The sequence below is a fragment of the Oryctolagus cuniculus genome, chromosome 17 (assembly GCF_051225735.1).
Source record: "Oryctolagus cuniculus isolate XC-2025 breed Fujian yellow rabbit chromosome 17, ASM5122573v1, whole genome shotgun sequence".
Classification (NCBI taxonomy): domain Eukaryota; kingdom Metazoa; phylum Chordata; class Mammalia; order Lagomorpha; family Leporidae; genus Oryctolagus; species Oryctolagus cuniculus.
Window position 1 is genome coordinate 5,918,415 of NC_142883.1, and position 27,268 is coordinate 5,945,682.

At 61.9% G+C, this 27,268-nt stretch overlaps 1 protein-coding gene across 3 annotated transcripts; it reads right to left on the reverse strand.

The window, feature by feature from the left end:
* Nucleotides 1-770: 770 nt before the first annotated feature.
* On the reverse strand, nucleotides 771-27,033 carry DNAI2 (dynein axonemal intermediate chain 2). Of its 3 annotated transcripts, none has more exons than XM_070060363.2 (13): nucleotides 26,900-27,033; nucleotides 24,150-24,343; nucleotides 21,845-22,006; nucleotides 21,008-21,129; nucleotides 19,175-19,317; nucleotides 18,022-18,135; nucleotides 16,438-16,577; nucleotides 14,861-14,983; nucleotides 10,878-11,101; nucleotides 8,031-8,166; nucleotides 7,457-7,603; nucleotides 6,920-7,147; nucleotides 771-5,712 (listed from the first exon to the last, which is right to left on the reverse strand). In XM_070060363.2, exons 2-13 carry the CDS (start codon nucleotides 24,330-24,332, stop codon nucleotides 5,620-5,622), a joined length of 1,815 nt encoding a protein of 604 aa, XP_069916464.2. In that variant the 5' UTR covers nucleotides 24,333-24,343; nucleotides 26,900-27,033; the 3' UTR covers nucleotides 771-5,619. The 3 variants fall into 3 exon arrangements, with proteins under 3 accessions (XP_069916464.2, XP_069916463.2, XP_089174109.1); XM_070060362.2 differs by having other exon boundaries at nucleotides 771-5,715; XM_089317983.1 differs by lacking the exons at nucleotides 771-5,712; nucleotides 10,878-11,101 and having other exon boundaries at nucleotides 7,010-7,147.
* Between the last annotated feature and the right edge of the window lie 235 nt (nucleotides 27,034-27,268).

Consider the following 27,268-nt stretch of genomic DNA (forward strand, 5'->3'; position numbering starts at 1 on the left):
TTCTTCTGTGGCGGAGGGCAGGGTGGGTAGAGACTTGTCCCTCTGCCGGGGCTGTCCGCCGAGGGGTGCAGGGGGCTCCTGTACTGGTCTAGGTGGGTTACGGATGTGCACAGCCCCAGGAAACCGCCATTAGCAAACAAGCTTCTATCCCCAACTCAGAATCTAGGTCAGGGTGGGTCCCAGTGCCCTCCTGACTGCCTGCCTACCGGGAGAGCCACCAGGTCACCCAGCACAGTCCCGTTCTGGGTGGCAGACACAAGGACCTCACACTTCTCCCGCGGTGGAAAGGTCCCTGGCCTCAGAGGCCCCGGGATTCCAGGCCCAGCTCTGCCCGTAGCTGGCCAGGCGGTGTGGAACGCGTGTCTCCTGCCTACCAGGGGCGGGGGGTGTGGCTTGCTGTTGGCCCCCACGAGGTTAAGGCTGACAGTCCCTGCAAAGACCAAGCGAGGGAGCAGGAGTAGGGTTCTCTCCCCAGGAAAGGAACTGGGAAAGGCAGGCTGGCATCGCCCGGGGCTGTGCCAGAGGCAGAGGGTGATGCCAGCCCATGCCCGGAGCCTGGCTTCCCGGGCTGTCCCCAAGGAGCTTGTATTGGGCAGAGTTACTAACACACAGCAACAGGAAGCGGCCTGCAGCCCTGGGCGTGACAGATGGGCCTGCCAAGAAAAGCTTGGTGGGCACTAAACCCCTCCTGCAGGGGTCCCCAGCTTTGTCCGGCCCTCTGGCCAGGCTGCCCCTGTGCCTGGTTGGTCCGTGAGAGAACTAAGGTTTAGTTTTTTGTTTTTGTTTTTGTTTTTTTATTTGAAAGGCAGAGTTACAGAGAGATCTTCCATCTGTTGGTTCACTCCCCTAATGACCGCAACGGTGGGGCTGGGCCAGGCTGAAGCCAGGAGCCAGAAGCTTCTTCCGGGTCTCCCACGCAGGTGCAGGGTCCCAAGCCCCTGGGTGGTCCTCCACTGCTTTCTCAGGTGCATTGGCAGGGAGCTGGATGGGAAGTGGAGCAGCCGGGACTTGAACCGGCGCCCTTGTGGGATGGCGGTGGCTGCACCACAGCGCGGGCTCCAACAAGAGTTACGTTTTGAGGATGTGTCTTGCCCGCGTCTTGCCCCCTGAATCCAGTCCACCTGGGTCAGCCACGGGGGCGCTTGGCCAGCTGGGCTGGGGCTGTTTTTCTATTCCTCTGCACGCCCGAGTCCCAGCCCGATTGGAGGTTGATGGATAAAAAGTGAGAGGGGCTTCTGGGCGGGAGGTCCCAGCGCATCCCTCCCAGGGGCTCCTCACCACGGCGTCCCATCATCGGGGAAATCGCCATGCCCTCCGCCCTGCAGCTGTGTCAGCTTTCACCCCCCGCCCCGAGTCTGCAGAGTGTGTGTCCGCAGGGGTTTCTCCTCTCCCTGGTCCCTGGCCGCTCCCGGGCTCCAGCTCCTATGCTTCCTGCCGAGGGCTCTGCCTTCCCCGCCCTCTCTCCCACAAGGCAAAGGTGCGGCTCTACACGGAAGTACAGGCGGGTCCTCGCTCCCCCACAACCGCCTCTTCTCCTCTCCTGCCCAGCCCCCTCCAACACTGTTCCGCTCTGCTTTGGTTGACGATTGAAGCCTGGGAGACCAGGGCTCGTGCTAGCCCCTCCCCCTGTCCAGGCACCGCATAGCATCTTCTGGGTTGCTGGAACCAGCCACACCTGAAGCCGAGATGCCTCAGTCTCCCAAGTTTCTTGAGCCAGTAAATCTCTGAACTTCAGCATTTGAGCCGGTTTTTAAGCCGTTTAACCTAAACAGTCCCAACAAATCCCAGGGGGCCAGAGTCCCGCTCGATTAGGTCTTTTCCCTCTCAAGTCCAGACCGGTTCCTCCTCTTATCCCTCTCACAGCCCGTGCCCTTCCTGGATAGGCCCCTTTGCACGCTCCCCTTCCACAGGCATCTGTCCATGTGTTAGCTTTCCACTTCTCCCGCCCGGCAACAGGCTGGGCCGGGCCCTCCGCTGCTCCGTGACAGGTGCCGAGTGAGGGACCGTCGCCCAGAGGGCAAGCACCCGAGCTACAGTCACACTCGCCCTGCCTGCCAGCTCCAAAAACTCTGGCCCTGGCCTGGTGTTTGCCACAGGAGTGGAGACGCCACTTGGGGCCCCCGCATGTCCTCTAGGGGTGCCTGGATCCCAGCCCCAGCTCCCACACATGCACACCCTGGAAGGCAGCCGGGCGCGGCTCAAGTATTCGGTCCCTGCCACCTGCATGGGGGAGCTGGATTGAATCCCTGGCTCCTGGCTTTGGCCCAACTTGGACTTGGCTGTTGTACCTATTTGCTGGATGATAGTTCTCTGTCTCTCTTTCAGATAAATGAGAATTTTAAAAAACAAACAAAAAAGCAGCCCTGATTCTCTCAGCGGTTCTCGTCTCGGTCCCATTGGCCATCGGGCCTTGGCACACACGGCGCCGCGCTCTGAGGGCCCTCCCTGCATGCTGGGCGGACCGTGAAGCCCACCGGCAGTGGGCTTTGTCTCCAGCGCAGGCGTCACCCACATCTCAGGTCGCCCGCTCGCGGGTCTCTCCTCGGAGTCCCATCCAGCAGCTGCCACGTGGAACAGACGGCGGACGACAACTCTGCCAGCAGCCGGGGTCTCGGCTAAGTGGCACCCTACAGTTGGAGCCAAAGGAGGGTGGTGATGCCTCCTGGGGGGGGGGGAGACAGAGGGCCCGGGCTGGGGGCACAGCCTTCATTCTAGCCCCTGCTTCTGCTCCGGGTGCCCCTGCCTCCCCCGCCGCGGTCCTTTGGCCTCTGCATTCCATGCCGCACATTCCACACCCACGTCGGGGGTTTGCCAGTGACTTCTGTTTCTCCAGTGATGCTTCGTCGTTTTGCTTTGCTCTCCTCCGGGAAGGGAATGAGCAGCAGCCCCGGGTGAGGCTGGTGAGGGTCCTCTCTGTGAGCCTGGTGGGATGGCTCCCCTGGCCCCTTCCTCAAAGACCATCGGGCCCCGGCCCATGCTCCATCCACATGCACCTGCAGCTGCAGCAGCTGTCTCCCTTTTCCCTGTTGGCTTCATTTTTTTTTTTTAAAGATTTATTTATTTACTTGAAAGTCAGTTACACAGAGAGGGAGAGGCAGAGAGAGAGAGAGGTCTTCCATCCGATGGTTCACTCCCCAGATGGCTGCAATGGTCGGAGCTGCGCCGATCCGAAGCCAGGAGCCAGAAGCTTCCTCTGGGTCTCCCACATGGGTGCAGGGGCCCAAGGACTTGGGCCATCCTCCACTGCTATCCCAGGTCACAGCAAAGAGCTGGATCAGAAGTGGAGCAGCCAGGAAGCGAACCGGCACCCATATGGGATGCCAGCACTGCAGGTGGCAGTTTTACTAGCTGCACTACAGCGCCAGCCCCTGGCTTCATTTTTTAATATTCATTTTAGGTGGCCCCCTTTTGCAAGCCACAATCTAAGGTCAAAATTCCAAAGTAGCAAGAATGTTCTCTCGGGGTTGGTACTGTGGTGCAGCGGGTTAAGCCGCTGCCTGCGATACCAGCATCCCATATGACTGTTGATTCGAGTCCTGGCTGCTCCACTTTGGATCCAGCTCCCTGCTAATGTGCTGGGAAAGCAGTGGACGATGGCCCAAGTCCTCGGGCCCCTGCACCCACGTGGGAGACCCAGATGAGGCTCTTGGCTCTTGGCTTCAGCTTGGCCCAACTCCAGCCAGGGCAGCCATTTTAGGATGTGAACCAGCAGGTGGAACCTCTCTCCCTCTCTCTGTGTCACTCTGCCTTTCAAAGAAATAAATATCGGGGGAAAAAATGTTATTCTGTCCTGGAGCTCAGCACACCAGCCTCAGCGCGGAGTTTGGGCTTCCCGTGGGGTATTTCTTCTGGGTGGGTTTTGCTCCGTGAGTGGGAGGGTCTCTGCTGCGACCCCATGACCCCGCTGACACTGTGGGCAGGCAGGCCTGTGCTGCGGGGTGGGGGCCGTCCTGTGGGCCTGTTCCCAGACACCGCCAAGTGCCCCATCGGGTGCCGGCTGGCCTCGAGCAGACAGTCGCTGCTTTCAGAGGGAGCTCTCGAGGGCGGCTTGGGGAGGAGCCCTGTGTCCCGCACGGTGGGCAGCCCGCTGCCCAGGTGCCTCGCAGGAAGGCAGCGCAAGCCTGGCCGAGCCCACTCGTCCTACTGGCCACCTTTTGCCGTTGGTTCACCCTCCAATGGCCGCCGCGGCCGGCGCACCGCGCTGATCCGAAGCCAGGAGCCAGGTACTTATCCTGGTCTCCCATGGGGTGCAGGGCCCAAGCACTTGGGCCATCCTCCACTGCACTGCCTGGCCACAGCAGAGAGCTGGCCTGGAAGAGGGGCAACCGGGACAGAATCTGGCGCCCCGACCGGGACTAGAACCCGGTGTGCCGGCGCCGCAAGGCGGAGGATTAGCCTAGTGAGCCGCGGCGCCGGCCCCTCCACACAATTCTTAACACTGGCATCCGAGAGGGCACCTGGGAGCCCTGCCAAGATGCGGGGACAGCGTGGTTGGTGATGCGGGGATTCCTGTGCTGAGCTGGGGGGATACCCAGCCGACTGGGGTTCAGGGCTGCCTGCGCTCTGGTCCCCACCCCGTCCCCTCACTGCCTTGTGGCCTGGGCAGGTCCCGGCACCTCTCCCAGCACCTCCACTTCCTCCAGTGTGGAAGGATGATGCCTGGAGGATAAGCCTGCCAGGGACTCTGGGAATGAGTTAGTGTCACGGGACCAGCGCTGTGGTGCAGCGGGTTAAGCCGCCACCGGGAACGCCAGCGTCCCACGTGAGCACTGGTTCACGCCCCAGATGCTCCACTTCCGACCCAGCTCCTTGCTGATGCACCTGGGAAATCAGAAAACGGCCCAAGTTCTTGGGACCCTGCCACCCATGTGGGAGACCCAGATGGAGCTCCGGGCTCCTGCTTTGGCCTGGCCCAGCCCTGGCTGTTTCAGTCATTCTTAGAACGAACCAGCAGAAGAGAGCTATCTCCCCCCCCCCCCCAACTCTGCCTTCCAAACAAATAGATCTTAAAAAAAAAATCAATTAACATAACAAGGCCAGCTCTTGATGCAGGATGCACAACAAGCACTGGTCCTTGTTGTTATTATTAACTTGGGATCAGAGGAAGCACAGGAAGGAGCGGGGTCGGGGGTCGCCGCCCGCACCTGCTCATGCGCATGCGCACTTGGAGGCCTCTGCTGGGGCTGAGTGCGCACGCGGCCGGGGAGCAGCTCAGGAAGTCTCTCTGGAGTGGGCGGGTTTTCTCCTGGTGCGCAGGTGGCTGAGGGGGTTCCACAAGGCAGGCCCGTCTTCCCGAGGCCCCGCCGAAGGCTGCGGCAGGCCCACTGGAGGCTCCAGGAGGAAGGTGACAGCTGGGGAATCCGTGAGAGGCTGAATCCAAACAACCAGGACCAGGCTGGCGGTGCAGCCGGTCTCGGGACGTGCGGGGGTGGCAGAGACAGTGGGCAGCCCCTGCGGGGCGAGCCCTGCCCCTTCGCTCGCACCAAGGGCTCGCTCAGCCCCTGCTGCGTCGGTCAGCATCCCCCTGCCGTGATGCTCCCAGTGTCCGACCAGGGCGAGACCACGAGGCAGGCGATGAAGGGACCGGCGGCAACCAAGCTCCAGCCGCGGGCCGACCTTCTAGGCGGATTTCTCCTCTTCCTCGCCTTCCTCCTCTTCCACCTCCTCCCCCAGCATGTCCTCCTCGGACTCCAAAGCCGGGGGTTTCTCTTGCTGCTGGAAGACACCGGAAACGTCGGTGAGGCTCCGGCCTCGCCCACCCCAAGGTGTGAACCCCAGGAGGCCAAAAGCAGCCCGACTGCTGGGTGCCCTGCCTGGGGTCTGCGGTGCCAGCTCCCCGGCCAGAGAGGCCCCGGGGATGCTCAGAGCCAGCAGGTGCACGGGGACCGGCGGGGCCTTGGGAATCTGCCGCGTCCGGCCCGGGGCCCCTCGGGGCTGCAGTCTTCCCTGAGATTGCTCCAAGTGTCACGGAGAGAGCGTTTCAGGATGACAGCGCCCAGCAGGGGCCTGGCAGCCGCCCTGCACCACAACAGGTGGCCGAAGCCAGCCTTCTGGGGGCCTGGATGGGCCAAGGGTGATGGGTGGAGGAAACCTGGGCCAGGGCTCCAGGCGCACCTGTCACACGGCCAGCATGAGAATCGGGCATTTCACACCCAGGCACTTCCAAATGCAACGAGTGAAGTCACACCCCTTCCTCAGAGCGGGGGAGGGGGCAGAAGACGGAAGAGGTCGCAGGTGCAACCAGTTCTGGTCTCCCTCTGTCACCGGAGCCTTCTGTCCGTGACCAGGGGCCAGCTTCGGGGGGGGGGGGCTTTAGGCGGTGGCTCAGAGCCTGGGACTTCACTCTGTGCCGTCATCCTGACGCTCCCGATCCTTTCCAATGAGGGGCCCCTATTTCCACTCTGTGCGTCCCCTACCCTGACTGTGCGGCCTCCCTGCTTTGCTGACCTTCGGCTCTGGCCCATCTTGGCCTCTTATCAGTGGACCCCCAAAAGGCCAGGACCAGATGGTCAAGGTCAACCTCCTGACTTCCCAGCTCAAAGCCAGGGCACCAAGAGGGGGAGTGACCGGCCCAGGCATGCAGCCAGAGAGTGCTGTAGATGAGTGGTGGTCTGGGCAGCCCGCGGGCCCTCTGGTCCACTCTTTTCTGGCAGCTCCCTTGACCCCAGGATCTCATAGGTTGGCCACCATGCACATACAAGGTGCACCTGCCATGGTGGGTGGGGACAGAGAGTGCCCAGAGGCCTGGGGCACAGCTCCCACCCTCGAGGGGTCTGAAGACAGGAAGGATGCAGTTCCTCCCACTGGCCCCGTGGCCAGAGTCAGGTCCCCCCAGAGGTCAGCCAGCAGGCAGAACCCGGGGGCCCTGGCTCCCATCGGGCGGCCCCCAGCCCACCCGCGCCCCTGCCAAGGCTCCTACAGTCTCTGGCTTCTTCTGCATGGCCTCCGCCTCCTTCTTCCTCAGCTCGGCGAAGACGATGTCGAAGAACTCCTCCTCGGCCTTGGAGACCAGCTGGTCCAGGTCGACGGCCAGCTCGTCGTAGTTCTGGTCCTCGTCCTTGCCCTCCGCCCTGCCCCTCTCCTTCAGCCGCATCTCTCGGTGCCGCGCCTCCAGGAGCTTCTCCCGCCGGGTCTCCCGCTCAAATATCTGGGACACACGGGGACAGAGCGGCCGGTGGGAGGAGGCGGGGCAGCTAGCGGGAGGTCGGAAACTAGACAGAGTGACCCAGGCGAACCACGCAGGGTTGCCGCTGGAAAAGCAAAGCCCAAGGGAGCTTAGCTACGCAGCGGATGAGCGTGGGCAATGCAGACAAGCCTCACACCCACGCAGGGCGCTCACTCTGGGCCCCGCGGTGCCCCACGGAGGCCACCGCTTCCCTGCCTGGGAGGGCGGGACCCCTGGCTCTCTCTGGCTACTCCGCCCTGCGCGCGCCCCGCCCCGGCGGCCGGCACTCACAGAAGAAGCAATGTTCTTCTCGTTCCTCTGCAGGGTGGACAGCCCGCTGGACACTTCCAGCAGGGTGGTCGTCCCCAGCTGGGAGCCGCAGGCTACGAGACAGCCGCTGTCCTGCACCCGGAGGCAGAACAGGGCCTCGTCGCACACCTGTCGGGGGGCGGGGCAGACCCAGGCAACGGGAAAAGGGGAGCAAAGTCGCGTTTGTCTGACTACCTGGGCCCCCGGCTCCACAGCCCAGGTGATGCCCCCAACCCGGAGACGCGGTGTCACAGCCTGGGCCCCCAGCCTCATCTCCCTCCAGCCCCCGCAGGCTGGCGCCCCGCTGACACGAGTTCAGGCTGGGGGAGGCCACGCCAGGCACTTGCTGCTTTCTCTCTTTTAATTCCCCACCAGCAAGGGTCCCTTAACCCCGCAGGAGCCCACCCCACCACGTTCCTGAATGGAGAGCCGTGGGTGGCCGGCAGAGCTCCCGGCACGAGGACACATCCGATCACACGCGTGCCCCCCATCCCCCATGGGCCCATGGCTGGCTGAGGGTCTGGATGCATAGGGTGGAGGAGGGGGTGCCCGTGACCTTCAGGCTGAGGGCGGGGTCGCACTGCTTGAACACGAAGTCCCAGATGTCCAGAGTCCCATCCATCTTGGTGGTGAAGAAAACCGCTGGCCGCGTGGGGCTCCAGGCACCGTCCGTGAGATAGGCCATGTGGTACCTGTAGGAGCCGGGGTCACAGGTCAGAGGCCACTGTGGCTGGGAGGGACCAAGAGGCTCCTGGACTCCAGGCTGTCAGAGCCTTGCTAGGCAGGAAGTTCTTCCTTGTGTCTGACTTCTTGCTGGGGCCAACCTCAGCTGCCCACACTCACAGGCTGCGCTCTTTAAATAAATTATTTTGAAAGGCAGAGTTACAGATAGAGAGGGAGAGACAGAGGTCTTCCGTCCACTGGTTCATTCCATATGTCTGCAACGGCCAGTGCTGGGCCAGGCTGAAGCCAGCAGCCAGGAGCTCCATCCAGCTCTGCCAGGTGGGTGCAGGGGCCCAAGGACTTGGGTCTAACCCACTGTGCCACAACGCTGGCCCCAGGAGCCTGGAACTTTATCCAGGTGTCCCAGGTAGATGTAGGGGTCCGAGCATTTGGGCCACCTTCCACTGCTTCCCCAGGAGCAGCCGGGACTTGAACCTGCGCCCGTATGGGATGCTGGCATCATAGGCAGCAGCTTAACCCATGGCACCATAGCGCGAGCCCCTGCGGGCACCTCTTTAAAGAGCTCTGACGATGGTCCTTCCTGTGGGCCGGTTCCCGGTGCTCCTCCGTGGCGAACCCCAGGCAGCAGGTGCAAGCTGCCGGATCAGGCCCCGGGCTCCGAGCTCACCAGGAGGAGCCCAAGGAAGGAAGTGCCGGGAAAATCCGATTCCGAGCTCAGGAGGGGGCTACGTTTCCCGCCCTACAGAGTCTCCCCCGTGACAAGGTGCACTTTTCAGAGAAACGTTCACGCACACACACACGTGCGTGCCCACGGTGCAGCCTGCGAGCTCCCCACCAAAGCCCAGTGTTCCCTTTTCCAGTGGACTACATTCCAGGACTACATTTCCCAGACTCCTTTGCAACTAAGCGAGCCCCACTGGGAGAAGCGAGCGAAGACTAACCGGGGATTGACGGCAGATATTTTTTAGTCTGTCTCAAATGGCCCATGGGATAGACTTTTTAAAAAAATCATTCGTCTTTTCTGAAAGACAATTATTGTTTTTTTTTTTTTTATTTTTATTTTTTATTTTTTTTTTTTTTGACAGGCAGAGTGGACAGTGAGAGAGAGAGACAGAGAGAAAGGTCTTCCTTTGCCGTTGGTTCACCCTCCAATGGCCGCCGCGGCCGGCGCGCTGCGGCCGGCGCACCGCGCTGATCCGATGGCAGGAGCCAGGAGCCAGGTGCTTTTCCTGGTCTCCCATGGGGTGCAGGGCCCAAGCACTTGGGCCATCCTCCACTGCACTCCCGGGCCACAGCAGAGGGCTGGCCTGGAAGAGGGGCAACCGGGACAGAATCCGGCGCCCCAACCGGGACTAGAACCCGGTGTGCCGGCGCCGCAAGGCGGAGGATTAGCCTAGTGAGCCGCGGCGCCGGCGACAATTATTGTTTTATGTTCATTTTATTTGAAAGGCAGAGAGACAAAGATCTGCCATCCGCTGGTTCACTCTCCTGGATGCCTGCGGCCGCTGAGGCTGAGCCAACCTGAAGCCAGGGGCCTGAAACTCGCTCTGGGTTTCCCAGGGACCCTAGTACTTGGGCCATCCGTCACTGCTGCCTCCCAGGTGCACAGGGGCAGGAAGCTGGGATCGGAGCAGGGCCAGGATGTGGGTGGGACGGGGGTGTCCCCAGCAGCACCGGAAGTGCTGTGCCAGACGCTCCCCTCCCCTGAATTCACACTGGACTGGGCCTCCTGGATTTTTTTTTTTTTTTTTTAATTTTTGACAGGCAAAGTGGACAGTGAGAGAAAGAGACAGAGAGAAAGGTCTTCCTTTTGCCGTTGGTTCACCCCCCAATGGCTGCCGCGCTGCGGCCAGCGCATCACGCTGATCCGAAGGCAGGAGCCAGGTGCTTCTCCTGGTCTCCCATGCGGGTGCAGGGCCCAAGCACTTGGGCCATCCTCCACTGCCTTCCCGGGCCACAGCAGAGAGCTGGCCTGGAAGAGGGGCAACCGGGACAGAATCCGGCGCCCCGACCGGGACTAGAACCCGGTGTGCTGGCGCCGCAAGGCGGAGGATTAGCCTAGTGAGCTGCGGCGCCGCCCATCCTCCTGTATTGTTACTAGATCTGCTGACCACCGTGCAAGAGGAAGGAGACACACGGGCTGTGGGACCCAGGCCCACCTGCTCCCTCTGGGACTGAGCCCTGAGGGTGAGGGCGAGGGCTCTGCTCAGCCCAGGCCCATCCTCCGGCAGCTGCAGGACCCAAGGGGCCGTGAGAAGCCGTGACAAAGGAATTGGCTAAGACATGGATCCCAACGCCCGCCATCCCATACGGGAGCGACGGACACCAGTCCTGGCCCCGCTCCCGAGTCCAGCTTCCTGCTCATGAGCCCCCGGGCCCAAGTGCTTGGGCCCCTTGTCACCCACGGGAGACCCGGGTGGAGCTCTTGGCTCCTGGTTTCAGCCTGGCCCAGCCCTGGCTGTCGTGGGCATCTGGGGCGTGAGCCAGTGGGTGGGAGATCTCTGGCCCTCTCCTGCTCGCTCCGTCCCTCTGTCTTTGCAGCAAACAACAATGAATCTTGAAAAACTCACTCCTCTGCGGAGCCTTGGAAGCAGCCAGCTTTGGGGATGGAACCTCGCCCCGCAATGAGGCCCCGTCACGCCAGCGCGGGCGTTTGCGAAGGGCGTTCTCTCCACTCTACGGGTGCCGTGGGCCGGGGTCCCTCCCTCCCCCGCCTCACTTGGTCCACATGATGGACGATTCCCGGCTGTCCTCAGACCAGATGCGCGCCGTCCAGTCGCCCACGGTGAGGAAGTTCTTGGGGTAGAAGGGGTTCCTTTGGAGGGCGTAGATGGGGCCGTGGTGGCCCCCGAAGGTGCACACGATCTTCTCGGCCGGCGTCTTGGCCTTGCGGTTGCAGGAGATGACGATGCCCTGCTCGGTGCCCACCATGAACTTGGTCGGCTGTGGAGGGGGAGGCACCAGCTCAGGGCTCAGCCTCGAGGCCAGCAGCCTGTCCTGGGAGTCGGCAGGTGCAGGAAGGAGGCCTCGGCCCGGGCTGTGCCCCAGCTCTCCTGGGGAGCTGTCCCCACTCTGCGCAGCCTCCTCGGGTCTCCCCTTTTCGGGGGACCTGCTGCAGGACCGCAGGCGTGGGGACACCATCCCTGACTCTCCCGGCCGCTGGAGGTCACCACTGGCCCCTCCCCAGGACATCCCTGTGTCTGCGAAGCATTTGCTGTTGCTGGGTTACAGAGAGAGTAGACCAGGCCTGCAGAGGGGACGCCATGTGGCCCAGGCCACTGGAGAGCCTCATTTGGCACGACAGTGACACTGGCTGTGGCAATGGCTGGGTTGGATGCCCCTGCAAGTTCAGAGCCACCAGCCCTAAGGACGCCACTGGGGGGTCAGCGATGCAGTTTGTCCCTCCTCGAGGCTGTGAGCTCCTTGGGGGGACCCAGCTCATCTTTCTTGGCTCCGAGGCCACTAACAGGCCACCTAGCAGATGCTCGTGTCCCTGTGGGTTGTGTGGGCGAAGGCCGGACTCCTGATCCAGGGCTCCCCCCTCGGCTCTGAGCGCAGCCCCTCCACCGTGCGTGCTCTGCCTGTTCTCTGCTCCGCGCCTAATCTCCAGCCCAGACTGGGGCCCTCCGCGGGCAAGACCTGGACCCACGCGGTGCTGTGTCCTCAGTGCCCAGGTGGACAGGTGAGCTAGAGAGGGGAGGGCCACACTGGGAGGGGAAGGCCTTCGCGGACCCGTGAGCCTTGTGGGTGTTGAATCTGCCCCTGCACAGCGTCTAGGTTTTTATTTAAAAAGATCGTTTTATTAAGAAGTTTCCTTCTACCAGAAAATTACTAAAGATGCAACCATAAAACCTTTAGAAAACACCCAGATCTGCCCTTTCTTGCTCCCCAAACTGGAGCCAACATCCTTACTTAAAAAAAAAAAAATGAGGCCGACACTGTGGCGCAGGTAAAGCTGCTGCCTGCAGTGCTGGCATCCCATGTGGATGCAGGTTCGAGTCCCGGCTGCTCCATTTCCCATCCAGCTCTCTGCTGTGGCCTGGGAAAGCAGTGGAAGATGGCCCAAGTGCTTGGGCCGCTGCACCCATGTGGGAGATCCGGAAGAAGCTCCTGGCTCTTGGCTTCTGATTGGTGCATCTCTGGCCACTGCGGCCAATTGGGGAGTGAACCAGCAGAGGGAAGACCTCTCTCTCTCTCTCTCTCTGCCTCTCCTTCTCTCTCCATGTAACTCTGACTGTCAAATAAATAAATCTTTTAAAAAATTATTTCACGTATTTAAAAGGCAGAGTGAAAAGTGACAGGGAGGCCAGCGCCGCTGCTCACTAGGCTAATCCTTCGCCTGCGGCGCCGGCACACCGGGTTCTAGTCCCGGTTGGGGCGCCGGATTCTGTCCCGGTTGCCCCTCTTCCAGGCCAGCTCTCTGCTGTGGCCCAGGAGGGCAGTGGAGGATGGCCCAAGTGCTTGGGCCCTGCACCCCATGGGAGATCAGGAGAAGCACCTGGCTCCTGGCTTCAGATCGGCACAGTGCGCAGCCGTAGCGGCCATTTGGGGGATGAACCAACGGAAAGGAAGACCTTTCTCTCTCTCTCTCTCTCTGTCTAACTCTGCCTGTAAAAAAAAAAAAAAGAGAGAGAGAGAGAGAGAGAGAGAAAGAAAAGAAAGAAAGAAAAGTGAGAAGTGAGACGGGGAGGTAGATCTCCTGTCCCACCACCAGGGGGAGCACCCACGTGGGAGACCTGGATAGAGTTCCAGCTTCTTGCTTTGGCCTGGGTCTGGCCCAGCCCTGCAGTTGCAGCCATGTGGGGGTGTGAACCAGCAGATGGAAGATCTCCCCCACCCCAACAGCCTTTCAAACATATAAATCTTTTTTAAAACTGCCTGAAACTATGCACATTCAGGTAATTTTTTAAATAAATAAATGCATGCCTTTTGAAGCCACTAACTCATGATAATTCGAGAGGCAGCAACGGGAAAGGAACACGCCGGTCACTCTGCGATGTGAGCCAATCACCGTCTCCCCTGCCCAGCGTCCTGCATCGCCCACAGGGCCCTCCAGGCCCGCCCCTGCCGCCTGCCACCTCACTGCGCGGCTTCAGTGCGCAGGCTCCAGGCTGCCTCCCGGCCTCTCATCCCCTCCAGCTGGGCACCGTGGGGACCCCATCACCCGCAGGTCTGCCTCTGCGGTTCCTCTGAACCCTGGGTCCCCCGAGGGACCCAAAGGAAGCTTGCAAAGATGAACAGCCGCTCCGACGCCAGCGGCGTGCGGGTTCTGACCTGTGCGCAGCCCCACCCTCCGCCGGCTGCCCGTGCACTCCCGAGGAGCCGTCTTGGCCGGCAGACTGGCTCTGTGGCTCTCAAGGGAGCGGCACAGCGGCCCGGGGTGTGCCACACGCCTGCCACGCGGGCGTGGTGCGGTCCTGTCATCACGGGAAACACCCACGCGGCTTTTACTGCCCTACAGTGCCACAGCTGTTCAGTTTTATTACACGGACGGCCGTGTGTTGCAGACTGCGCCTCATTTGCTAATTACCCGTTATCACAGCTGTGTGCGCATTGCACGAATCCAGAGGGTGGGGATTTCCGTGGCCTCAGGCACACACGGGGTGCGGGGTGGGAGGCCCTGGCGGTGCCCCCCTGGATACGGGCCGCTGCTCTGTATCTGGCTGCCTCTCCCCCCGGCTGGAGCTCCAGCTCCGGGGGCACAGACCCTGGTCCCTTTTGGTCACTGATGTAGCCCCGGTGGCCTGCCATGGAGTAGGAGCTTGGGCAAGGCTGGTGAACGAGTGAGTGGACAAAGTGACCCGTGAGCCTGGCAGAGCCCCCAGCCCAGCCCCCAGAGACCCGCCTCCCCCCACAACCCGTTCCCCTCTGGCAGGGACCGGCGTGGCCTTGATGCCACCAACGTCCACAGTGCCTGGCGCCCCTGGGCCAGGCGTGGGCTCAGCTGAGTTACCGCCCACCTCACCCCACCAGCATTCATGCCCTGGCCTTGGGCGACCACCCCCCCGGGGGGGCAGGTATGAGGCCAGAGCCCCACGGGGTTCCAGGGTGAGGGCAGACAGGTGGCGCTTCCCCGGGAGCCAGGCCTGGGCTCCAGTGAGAACCAAGCCAGGAATAGCCCGGGCCAGGGACATCTGCTTCCTTGCTGTACAGTCAAGAGTTCATTCGCTGCTTCTAGAAGCTTCCTGCCCGGGACACACGGGCATCACTGCTCAACTTCGTTTCTCTCTCCTTCCTTCTCAGTTAGCAAACGCCGGAAACATGCCTGTGCCCTGGTTTCCCAGGGAGCCCCCTCTGACCTCAGGTCCCTGTCCCAGGAGAAGGGAAGTGACCAGCCCAGGGCCCCACGGGAGACAGAGGTGGGGCGGAGGGGCTGGAGGCCAGGCCTCCCCAGGTGGGTCCCGAGCAGGGCCCCCTCTGTCCCACAGGGCTTTTCAGGAGTCCTGTGCTGTCTGAGAGGTTGCCTTCTGCCCAGCCCGGCCACTGCCCAAAAAGAGAATGGCTTCCTGCCCAAGAAGCTCTGCTGCCCCCTGCTGGAAGGTAGCTGTAACGACCACGCGGAGGCCTGGCAGGAGGCGGGACCTTGGGACTCCCCGGGAGCGGAGCCCTCAGCCACAGCCTGTCCTTGCTGCTTCCCCACCCCCACCCCACTGCCCTGCCCGGGCGCTGGAAGGCAGGGGAGGCACGGGAGGGGGCACTCACCAGCGTAGACTCAAACTCCAGGGAGATGGCCCCCAGGGCGTTCTCCAGTTGCTCTTTCCTGCTGATGTCCATGACCACCACCTCGGTGGGCTCGCTCATCTTGCGGATGTCCCACCACATGACCTCCAGGGGAGAGGGGGCCGCTTGGAGACCTGGGGGGGGGGTCTCCTGCTCTCCCGGGCTTTTCCCTCCCCTGCCCCTGGGACCAGACAGCGGGGCACAAGGACTGGGGCGCAGCGGGCTAAGCTGCTGCTTCCTGCACCGGCACTGCACAGCTGAGCGCCTGCTGGAGTCTGGGCTGCTCTGCCGCCCACGTGGGAGGCCCAGCTGGGGCTCCTGGCTCCTGGCTTTGGCCTGGCCCAGCCCTGGCCACTGTGGCCATTTGGGGGTGAACCAGCAGATAGAAGACCTCTGTCTCTGCCTCTCCCTTCCTCTCTCTGATGTTCTGCCTCTCAAATCAATGGATAAATCTTTTTTAAAAAAAAAAAAAAAAGGAAGAAAAAGGCTGTGTCTGGACCTCCCAGCAACCCCTGAGAGTGATCACACTTTGAGAATCGCCGCAATGGCTCAAGGTTCCCAAGCACAAAAGCCCGGTGCTGGGCCTCACCCCAGGCCTGCTGAGGCAAGGTTGCCAGTGTGGCCTGGGAGTCCCTCCTTCAAGGTCTCGGGCTATGCTAACACCGGCAGCGTTAGAATTGCACACACAGGGCGGCAGTGTCGTGAGTAGCAGGTTAAGCCGCCACTTGGGACGCTCATGTCCCGTATCGGAGCGCCTGGTTCAAGTCTTGGCTTCTCCCTTTCCGACCCAGCTTCCTCCTAGTGTACCTGGGAGGCAGATACTGTCAGAGACCCAGACGGAGTTCCTAGCTCCTGGCTTTGGCCACGCCCAGTCCTGGCTATGCCAGCATTTGGGGAGCAGAAGACAGGAGACCCTCTCTCCTCCCCTCTCTCCTCCCCTCTCTCCTCCCCTCTCTCCCTCTGTGCGGCTCTATCATTCAAATAAATACAACTCGTTCAAAACGTGCACATGCATTGGCCCGGCAACCCTGCACAGGAGAGTGATAAAGCCGGGCAGTCCCATTCTCTCGGCTCCACCTTGCGGGCACCAGCAAGATCCGCAAACCCACCTACATAAATCCCGGCCCGCTCACACCGCACAGTCCCCGAATATGGCACCGTCTGCAGCACCCGGTGAGTGGAAACCTCAAGGGCAGAGCAGTGTGTGAGCTGTGAGGGGCGGGAGCCGGGAGGCAGGTGTCTGCTCGGAGACCATCTCTGAAGGCAGGCGGGAGGTGACGCCCTCCGGGAGGGCTGGGAGTCCGGGGACAGGGACGCGGGAAGGCACTTTGGGGCCCGGCACTGTGGTGAAATGGGTTAATGCTGGCATCGGGTGCTCCACGTTCAGTCCGGCTCCCTGCTGAGGCATTTCGCCACCTGCCCTTCCATACTCCTGGGAGTTTGTCCCAGGCCTGTGCACCGCTCAGCAGCCAATTAAAAACCAAAAGGCAAAAGGCGACCGCCCCTGGGCGGCTCTGACCTGCGGCTGCGCCCGGCCCCGGGGCCTGGCCGGTCAGTACCTGCCCATCCGTGGAGGCTGAGAAGCACTCGGTGCCCGTCTTGGACTGCAGCCAGATGGTACCGTACACGGGGTCCCGGTGGCTGAACTCGATGGTGGACAGCTCGGCCACCAGACTGCCCTTCCTGGTGTCCCAGCAGGCTGGCAGGGGAGGAGACGAGGGAGGGGTAAATGGGGGCACTGGCGTCCCCCCCTGGTGCAGGGAGCACGGCTTGGGATCGGCAGGTCTGTGGCTTTTTGGGGTCACAGCTTGAGTTTCCTACCAGCCCCCACCAGGACTCCCGGTGTGCAAGCTTCATCTGTTCCGGGAGCCCCGGTCGCATGTCACCCACCACACTCCACCCCTGGGGGGCCACGGGGAATAGGACTGGGGAGACAGGCAGGAAGCCCACAGAGGGAGCCCCTGCTGTGCTGTGCAGCGGAGGAGCACGTGGGGTGGTCAGGGTGTTTGTGGCACTGGTTAAGGAACCCCCTGGGACGTCCGCACCCCCTATCAGTCCCTGGGTTCCTGCCCTGGCTCTGCTTCCAATCCATCCTCCTGCTAGTGCACCTGGGAGGTAGCAGGGATGGCGCAGAACTTGGGTCCCTGCCACCCACACGGGAGACCTGGGCTGAGTTCACAGCTCCTGACATTGGCCTGGCCCCGCTCCGGCTCCCCAGGGAGACTGCCGAAGCCCCTCGCCCAGGAGCCAGCCAGCGCTTCTGAGAAGTGTCTCAGCCGTTCCGGCTCCGACCACCAGAGGAAGAAGGGAAAAGCGCCCACAGGGAGGGGGAATCAAGCCCCCAGAGACACAGAACCTCCCAAAACAGATCCCAGAGGAGACGGAGCACCGAAAGAGACCTGGCTCAGGGAAAGAGGCGGAATTTGTCATTCAAAAACGTCCAATAGGGGGCTGGTGCTGTGGCGCGGCAGGTAAAGCTGCCACCTGTAGTGTGGCATCCCAAATGGGTGCTGGTTCGAGTCCCGGCTGCTCCACTTCCGATCCAGCTCTCTGCTGTGGCCTGGGAAAGCAGTAGAAGATGGCCCAAGTGCTTGGGCCCCTGCACCCGCATGGGAGAACCGGAAGTAGCTCTTGACTCCTGGCTTCAGATCAGTGCAGCTCTGGCCGTTGTGGCCAATTAGGGAGAAAACCAGCGGATTTTACCTTACCTTACCGGCACTGTGTAACTCTTTCAAAAAACAAACAAACAAACAAACAAACACTCCAATAGAGAACAGCTGGGAGCAGACGGCTCCGTGGGCGAATTCTGCCCAAGACGCCAGGGATTAACACCCACGCCTCACAACCCTGCAAGGAGCGGCCCAGGAGGAAGGCTGCCCAGCTCATCCTCCAAGCCATGTGGGTGTCCCCGGCACCCCCCCCCGGCAGTCTCATAGCCCCTGACAGCTGGTTGGGGGGGGGGTCTGGTCCACTGGGCCCCCACTTGACTTGAGCTGCGGTTTTAAAACTTCTCGCCGCACACGGAATTTGGATTTCCTCGAAGGACCCCAGCTGCAGACACTGCTGGCCCTCGGCAAAGCCGGACTCACGCCGTCTGTCTGCCCCGCCAGGTCCCCCACAGCCCGTGCCTGGGGCCCCCTCACCTATCTGCCCGTTGTAGCAGCCGCCGATGAGCACGTGCGCGTCTTTGGGGTTGTACTCCAAGGTGACCAGCGGGGAAGACGGCTTCAGCGTGATTTCTGGCTTGTTGGGGTTTTCTATAAAACGAACCCCTAGGCCTGGTGAGAGACGGGCCGAGCAGTGGAGCCCCTCGCACAGGTGGGGGTGCACGGGGGAGCCCGGAAGCTGCTCTGTGGTTCCTCTCTGCCCTCCGTGGAGGGGCGGGTTTCATTCTGGGGACTGGGAGGTGTGCACCTGCCGTTGGCTCTATTTCCAGGACTGGGGACCGAGCGGTGTGTACCGGAAGGGTCGCTGTAGGAACCCACTGAGCTTCTTAGGAGCCTCAAGCCCCAGCTCTGCACCTGGCGCCCACGAGAACAGCGGAGGGTGGGGCCCACCACCACCTGCCCCTGCCGGGCTGCGGCCATCAACCCCTGCTGGCCAGGGATGAGGGGACACGTCCCCAGAGGTGGGCCAGAGGCACGAGCCCCCTTCTCCTCCCCTGTAGGCCCCTTCCCAGCTGGGCAGCGTCTTTCGGATATGCTTCTTTTTTTTTTTTTTTTTTTTTTGACAGGCAGAGTGGACAGTGAGAGAGAGAGACAGAGAGAAAGGAAAGGTCTTCCTTTCCATTGGTTCACCCTCCAATGGCCGCCGTGGCCGGCGCACCGCGCTGATCCGATGGCAGGAGCCAGGAGCCAGGTGCTTTTCCTGGTCTCCCATGGGGTGCAGGGCCCAAGCACTTGGGCCATCCTCCACTGCACTCCCGGGCCACAGCAGAGAGCTGGCCTGGAAGAGGGGCAACCGGGACAGAATCCGGCGCCCCGACCGGGACTAGAACCCGGTGTGCCGGCGCCGCAAGGTGGAGGATTAGCCTAGTGAGCCACGGCGCCGGCCCGGATATGCTCTTTAGGGACCAAGATCAGCATCCCGTGCGGATGGAGGCTCTAGACTCGGAGGGAGCCTCCGGCCTCTGATGCAGCTCCGCCCAGCTGTGCTGGACCCAGACAGGGAAGGGCCATGCGGCTTCCTCCTCCTGGGTCGTCAGCCCTCCGCTTCCGCCTGCCCTCTGCCCTGCTTTTGCGGCCTCGGCCCTGCCCCTGGAGCCCGCCCTGGCCGCCAGGACCCCACGCTCCTCACCCAGGTCCCAGATGTACGACTCGTGGCTCATGCCCAAGGGGGCCCGCTGGAAGTTGAGACAGGAGTAAGCCACGGCCAGCTTCCTGTTGCCGTCGGGGTGCCAGGAGAGGTGCGTGGCCGTCCGCTTGACCTCCTGGGGGTCCCTTCAGGGGGAGCAAAGGGTGCGGGGAGGCTGCAGTGGACGCTCCCCCAACTTCTTTTTTTTAAGATTTATTTATTTACTTGAAAATCAGAGTTGCACACAGAGAAAGAGAGGCAGAGAGAGAGAGAGAGAGAGGCCTTCCATCCGCTGGTTCACTCCCCAATTGGCCGCAACAGCCAGAGCTGCACTGATCTGAATCCGGGAGCCAGGAGCCTCTTCTGGGTCTCCCACAGGAGTGCAGGGTCCAAGGACTTGGGCCATCTTCTACTGCTTTCCCAGGCCACAGCAGGGAGCTGGATCGGAAGTGGAGCAGCTGGGACTTGAACTGGCACCCATATAGAATGCTGGCGCTGCAGGTGGTGGGTTTTCCCGCTACACCACAGCGCAGGCCCCTCCCCAAACTTCTTATTGATGATATTTTAAAAAATGTTCAATGGGGCTGGTGCTGGGTGCAGCGGGTAAAGCCGCCATCTATAGTAAGTACCAGCATCCCATACAGGCGCCAATTCAAGTGCCGGCTGCTCTGCTTCCAATCCAGCCTCCTGCTAATGCATCTGGGAAAGCAGCAGCAGGTGGCCCGAGTGCTTGGGCCCCTGCACCCACATGGGAGACCTGGAAGAAGCTCCAGGCTCCCGGCTTCAGCCTGGCCCAGCCCAGGGCCATTGCGGCCATTTGGGGAGTGAACCAGCGGACGGAAGACCTCTCTCTGTGTGTCTCTCCTTCCTCTCTCTCTCTGTAACTCTTTCAAATACATAGATCTTTAAAAAATAAATAAAAAGATTCACATATATCGAAGCACTCAGAGAAATCGGTTTTTCCCAATGAAACTGACAAGACTCCGGGAATCGGAGAACCAGCCTCACAGCCGTCCAGATGGAGAAGAGAGAAAGCGGGGACAGCGACCCAGCACACGCAGGCCCAGTCCCAGGTGCGCCGACGAGCCAGCGCTCTGAGCCTTTCTCTTCCGTCACCGTCATAACAAAGAGCGGGCAGGGAGTCCGGGATTACTCTGTGGGAGTCGAACGCGTGTCCAACAAAGCCTGCACATGAGTGTCGCCAGCAGTTCTCACCGCAATCGCCCAGCGTGGAAGCGACCAGAATGTCCTTCCGGGAGGCCAGCAGGTGCACGGGGATGCTGCCCCCACACAACGGCGTGTTTATTACCCAGCACCCAAGGCCTGAGCCCCTGTCTCAGCCAGCGTGCTGTAGCACAATGGGACACCTGGGAAAACTAACTTTATAAGAAGGTATTGGAAGTTCAAGTCCAAATCCAGGCCCAGGGACGTGGCCTCCGACCAGGCTGGAGGGCGGCAGTGGTGACGCCACGGGGAGCAGACACAGCAGCTGGGCCTCACCCAGGCTCTCTCAAGCCCCGCCTCCCCCCAAAACCACCTCCTTAGCACCATTAACAGCAGGAGGAGGCCTTGGGTTTCAATTTCCCGAGAAGTCTGGGAGCCAGACTGCGTTCCAAACGCAGCGGCCACCAAGACGGGGGCGGGACACCTGCCGCAGAGTGAAGGGAGCCACCGAGCAAGGCCACGGACTGCGAGACTCAGAGGCGGACCATGGCGCCAGGAGGGGCGGGGGCGGGGGGAAGGGAGGAGCACCGGACTTTTAGGGCGGTGAAGCCGGGGTGGTGGTGGGGGAGGGCCTCACAGCTTGGCCACGCCCCCGGCTGGCTGCTGAGCTACCTGAAGACGTTGATGGTTTTGGCCGAAGGCGCCTCTTCCGTCACCTCCACGGCTTCCTCGTCGTCAAAATACTCCTGGTAGATGTCGATGGCGTTGTTCTGCTTGATGCAGTGCTCCATGATCTGGGAGGGGGAGGGGGGGCGGCCGGGGGGTCCTTAGCAGGAAAGGGGGGCCCCACCGACTCCCCGGGCTGAGACGGCCCTGCACCTCCCGCGGTTTCAATGGGGGCATGTCCTGTGGGTTCTTGGGGGTCTGCACACAGCACAGATACACACAGCCCATAAAGGCACAGTACACTGACAGCACCTCCTCCAGGAAGCCCTCTGGGGTCCCTACAGAAGGAAACTGTCACTCCCTCCTTACGGGGCAGCAGGGCAGGCAGCCCCTTCTCTTATAGCATTTCTTCCTCTGCCTTCTGTGGAGAGCACTGAGACACGCCTGGGTAGGTGGCAATAGCACTGTGTCTACACCTGGTTTGGCCCCCAGTGGGCTGCAAAGTCTTGGGGCCCAGGATACGGGTGAGGTTCAGTTTTGCAAACTCAGTGTGCTTGCTCCAAACTTGCTGAACGAATGCATGCATGCGTGATCCTGTTGCCTGCAGGGTGGGGCTCCCACGGGCTTCCCGCTGCTCAATTCCTTCCCAGGGCCTGTTCAGCCCTTGTGCCTCCCCCACCGCTAACCCGTGTGCCAGGTCCCCGACTGCACGCTCCCGAGGGCTGGCCTCTGGCTTCCTCCCGCCCCACCCCCCACCCCCAGTGCTGCACGAGGCCACGCAGGGCCAGGCACAGCCGGGTTGTGCCACCCGCTTGGTCCCAACACTGGAGCTGGAGTCCATACCGAGCCCAGCTGCGTGATGGCATTGATGTAGTTCTCGTCCTTCTCCACTTTCTTCCGGAAGCGGATCGTCTGCTCCAGCTCCTGAGGGTTCACATCCTTGGGCCAGCCCCCCTCGACGTGGTTAACCCCGCGGGTTTCCATCTCAAACCGCTCTGTGTTGGCCTAAACAGAGCGCGGCGGTGAGAGGACGGCCATCTGGCCCCCCTCCCCGGGGGGGGGGACCTTCAGCCACTTCTGTCAACCCGGAACGGGGGGGCTCCAGGGCCTGAGCTGTCGGGGGCAGCCCCACCAGGTGCTCTGGCCAAAGCCACGAAGCCAGGAGCTTCCTGGTCCTCAGGGGTGGGGGTCACAGGCGGCCACACAGCGCCACCCTGTGGAGCCAAGCAGTTTTGCAGCTGATAACCGGTGCTCCAGTTCTCTCCAGTTCTGCCCTGAACCCTGATGGACCTGTTTTGTGAGATTCCAAAGAAAAAAAGATGTGAAGGGTCCTCCTCTATCGCACCGTCGAAGACGCCCTGGAAATAGAGACTTTTGGAGCAACTCCGCATCTGGGTTTGCTGTGCTGGTCCTTGGGAATGGGGGGTGGGGGGCTTTGCCCGCTCAGCGGGCCCCATGCCTCCCTCCTCCTTTTTCCTCATTTGTTTTTATTGTGTCAAATCATACACAACACAAAGGTGCCCATGTTGACCACTTTCAAGTGCACAGTTCTGGGGCACGCATTTGGTGCACCGGTGAGGACGCCGTGGTCAAGATGCCCCTGGGGGTGCCAAGCACACCTGTGTTCCAGCCCCAGCTCCTGCCCCCTGCTAATGTGCACCCCGGGAGGCAGCAGGCGATACCGCAAGTACCTGGGTCCCTGAAACCCGCATGGGAGACCCAGATGGAGTTCCAGGCCCTGGCCTTGGGCTGGCCCAGCTGCAGCTGCTGCAGGCACTTGGGGAGTGAGCCAGTGATGGAAAATCTCTGTGCCTCTGCCTTTCAAATAAAGATGAGAATTCAGGGGGCGGGGCTGTGGCGTAGCAGGTGAAGCCACCACCTGCGGTACCTGCACCTCAGGTCCCGGCTGCTCCACTTCCGATCCAGCTCCCTGCTAATGCGCCTGGGAAAGCAGTGCAGGACGGCCCAAGTGCTTGGGCCCTGCACCTACACGGGAGACGGATGAAGCTCCTGGCCCAGCCCTGGCCACTGTGGCCATTTAGGGAGTGAACCAGTGGATAGAAGATCTCTTCCTCTCTCTCTCTCTCTCTCTCTCTCTCTCTCTCTCTGTAACTCTGCCTTTCAAATAAATGAACAAATATTCTTTTAAAAATTTTTGAAAATTTGGGGCTAGCACTGTGGCGTAGTAGGTTAAGCCTCTGCCTGTGGTGCCGGCAACCCACATGGGCACCGGTTCTAGTCCTGGCTGCTCCACTTCTGATCCAGCTCTCTGCTGTGGCCTGGGAAAGCAGTAGAAGATGGCCCAAGTCGTTGGGCCTCTGCACCCGCTTGGGAGACCTGGAGGAAGCTCCTGGCTCCTGGCTTCAGATCAGCCCAGCTCTGGCAATTGCAACCATTTGGGGAGTGAACCAGCGGATGGAAGATCTTTCTCTGTCTCCCCCTCTCTCTATCTAAAACTCTACCTCTCAAATAAACTCTTTAAACAAATTTTTGAAAACCCAGGGGCATTATCAGCCACACCCCTGTGCAATCATCATGACCCTTGACCTCCACAGCTTCCCCAGTGCCCCAATGGAAGCCCTGTTTCCACTAAGCAATCCATAGGGACTGTCCGGTTGTAAGCCAGCGAGGGCTGGCTCCCGGCAGGAGAGCCTCAGGGGTGTGGCCAGCCTGGCGTCACTGTTGCTGGCTACAGCACGGGTGCCATCGTCCCCACCGTGGTAATCAGCTTGGGAGAGCAGCTTGCCTCTGAGCTGAGTCACCCACGAGGCTGGGGCCAGTGCCTCGTGCGCCTCGCGCGCCACCAGAGCCGGTCAGGAGCTGATGCCCGGGGCCACACAGGCACGGAGCGCTCAGACCTCATTTCTCTCCGCTTAGAGCTCCCCGGTCTGGAAGCTTCTGCAGGACTTTCTGCGGTCTTCAAGCTGAGCCGTTCCCTCCCTCCAGACCCCTCCCCAGCCGTGGTGCAGGAGCCCCTCTGGGTCCACACTCACCCGCCCTGGAACGGCCAGGTCCCTCCTGCCCTCGGCACCGCACCCTGCCTGGGACCCAGTCCCTCCTATGGCCCCTGCCCCCCCCCCGGCCGGCCCCCAGCTTCCCCAGCCTGGGTCAGCCACCCCCCGCCCCGCCACCGGGGGGCAGGACGCACCTCGTGTTCCGACATGCTGACCGAGCACTGGATGCCCGTGTCCACCGGGTTCCGCTCCACAAACTGCTCTGCCAGCTCGGGGTTGGGCGGGATGTCGATGTTCAGCTCGGCCTGGCGGTCAGAGAAGCTGCATTGCTTCCCGAACTCGCTGCGCTTCTTGACGTACACGTACACAATCTCCATGGCAACGGCTGCTGCAGGGGGGCAGAGGGGTGTGGTCAGGTGGGGGTCTGGGGGGGGGCTGGGTTCTCAGTCTGGCTGCGGGAGGGGGAAGGGCCTAGGCAATTGGTCCAGTAGCTGCAGCTGCATTTTTTTTTTTTAATTTTATTTAGGGGCCGGCGCTGTGGCATAGCAGGTAAAGCCCCCGCCTGCAGTGCTGGCATCCCATATGGGCACCGGTTCAAGTCCCGGCTGCTCCACTTCCGATCCAGCTCTCTGCTGTGGCCTGGGAAAGCAGTAGAAGATGGTCCAAGTCCTCGGGCCCCTGCACCCACGTGGGAGACCTGGAAGAAGCTCCTGGCTCCTGGCTTCGGATCGGCGCAGCTCCAGTTATTTTGGCCATTTGGGGAGTGAACCAGCAGATGGAAGACCTCTCTCTCTCTCTCTCTCTCTCTCTCTCTGCCTCTCCTTCTCTCTCTCTCTGTAACTCTTATTTTCAAATAAACAAATAAATCTTTAGAAAAAGAAAAATAAATGCCAAACTGGACTTCGTTCAAAGTAAACACTTTGGCGCTTGGAACTTAGAAGACAAGGAGGAGGCCGGTGCCGTGGCTTACTAGGCTAATCCTCTGCCTTGCGGCGCCGGCACACCGGCTTCTAGTCCCAGTCGGAGCGCCGGATTCTGTCCCGGTTGCCCCTCTTCCAGGCCACCTCTCTGCTGTGGCCCGGGAGTGCAGTGGAGGATGGCCCAAGTGCTTGGGCCCTGCACCCCATGGGAGACCAGGAGAAGCACCTGGCTCCTGCCATCGGATCAGCGCGGTGCGCCGGCTGCAGCGCGCCGGCCGTGGCGGCCATTGGTTGGAAGGTGAACTAACGGCAAAGGAAGACCTTTCTCTGTCTCTCTCTCTCACTATACACTCTGCCTGTTAAAAAAAAAAAAAAAAGAAGACAAGGAGGAGACAAGCCATTGACGTGCGGAAGACATTGCATGTCCTCTGTGTGACGGAGGACTTGTATCCAGAGCATAGGAAAGACCTGCGGTGCTCCAGGCGCTGCGGACAGCAGCTCACAGCCACGCTCGCTGGGCGCAGCACCCGTAAGTCCCCGAATGGCTACACTGATGCCCACTCTATGGCTGTCTCAGGACCTCGCAGCAGGGGCGAGGGGCAGCTCCGGGCCCTGGAGCCGCTGGGGCAGGGCTGAGCGGGAAGGAGGGTGGCAGGGCCATCTCTGCACCCATACAAACTGCTCATCCCTTTTCCAGCCCCAGAACCACCCAACCGGAGCCAGACTCTCAAAGACACAGGTATTCTGCTTCCTGGGGGCGGGGCCTAGCAGGATCAGTGCCCTTTTCGGAGTGTCAGAGGGCAGAGAGACCCAGGGATGTAGAGGTGTGCAGGACGCTGGTCCCTGAACCATGCAAAACCGGCCGCTCCTGCCCGGACATCAGAAACACAACCGCCTGTGGCACCGGACCAGAGCCATCGCTGACTGCGCAGACCGAATTCACCGGGCAGGGAAAGCCCAGGGTGCATCTCCTGTGGCTGCAGAGGGAGGCCCAGGGAGTGCCGGGGAGGACGAGGGTCAGGGCGGCAGCTCAAAGGCAGGCAAGCCGGGGCGGAACACGGGGACCCCAACAGTGTCGTCTTCTTGGGCCCTGGGGCAGCCTCCCCTCCCCCCGCCATGTCTAAGCGCCTGGGACTTCGAGGGCAGAAGACACAGGGGAGGCGTCCTTGTTTCTGTGCCGTGTCCTTGTGCACCTCCTGGAATTCCGGGGCCCCAGGGGACTCCACCGTCATAAGGGGTGGACCCACTAGGAAGGCCCCAATCCCACCCCCTGAGGCTGGAACTGCTGACGGTGGGGTGTGAGGGCAGGGAGAGGTGGACAGCAACGCTGGTCTGTGTGCACCTGTGCCCCCCAAGCACGGCTGTGCTGCCTCCAGGGAAAGACCCCTGTCCCCAGCACCTAGCGCAGAGGGGCCCCTAGACTCACTTTGTCACCTGCTGAGTGCCTGAATGTGACACTAACCGGCTACCCCGGCTCCCTGCAGAGCTCTCCCGCCTTGCCCTGCTCTGCCTGTGTTGGCCTTGAAAAGCAGAGAATCTGAACCAACCAGGGACGGAGACAACGCAGGGTCTGAGAGCTGGGGCAAGCCGCACTGAGGGTGACCGCTCAGCTCGGGTGGGGGATGAGGACTGGCCCAGGCTGGGGAGGAACCAGCACGTATGCGACCTTGACCTTTACAGGGACTCCCAAGGGGGCTACAGTAAGGACCCCCGTAAACGAACCGCCACCTACAGGTGCGCCACGCCCCTGGCTTCCTGCCCTCGGTTCGCATCAGAAGCTGCTCCCCCCACCCCACCACGCAGCTGGGAACCCCGGCCCCTCCAGGACACCGGCTGCGTCAGCGCCGGGCGCGGAGGAGGCTGCAGGGTCCCTGGCTGCGCAGATGCCCGGAGCCGCGGGCGAGCACGGACGGGCCGGACCCGACTAGGCGCGCAGGTCCTGGCGCGGCTGTCCCGGAAGGAAGCCCTTGGAGGGGCTTGGGCGCTCCCCTTGGCTCCCCGCCCCCCTCTCCCGCGCCCCTTACCCGGGGTCCGGTCCTCCTGCTGCCGGCGGGCTGGGGACGCGCCCAAGCCCCGGTCCCCGGCTCCTGCGGAACTCCAACTGCCCAGAGCAGCGTTGGACGTCGCCTAGCAACCCCGGCCAGGCGCGGGACGCGCGACGCAGGGCTGGCAGCGCGGAGCGCGTGACTCCCGCCCTCTGCCAGGAGGCCGCGGTGGGCGCCGAGGGAGCCTCGTGGGTGAAGTCGCGCTGCGGTGGCCGGCGACGGTGGGGCGGAACCGGGTCTCACCGGTGCCTGGGGACACCCCCACCCCCGCACAGTGCGCCGCGCTGGGGATCCTGGCCACCCACGAGGCGCCCCTTCCTTATTAACAGGAATTATAACCCGGCCCGC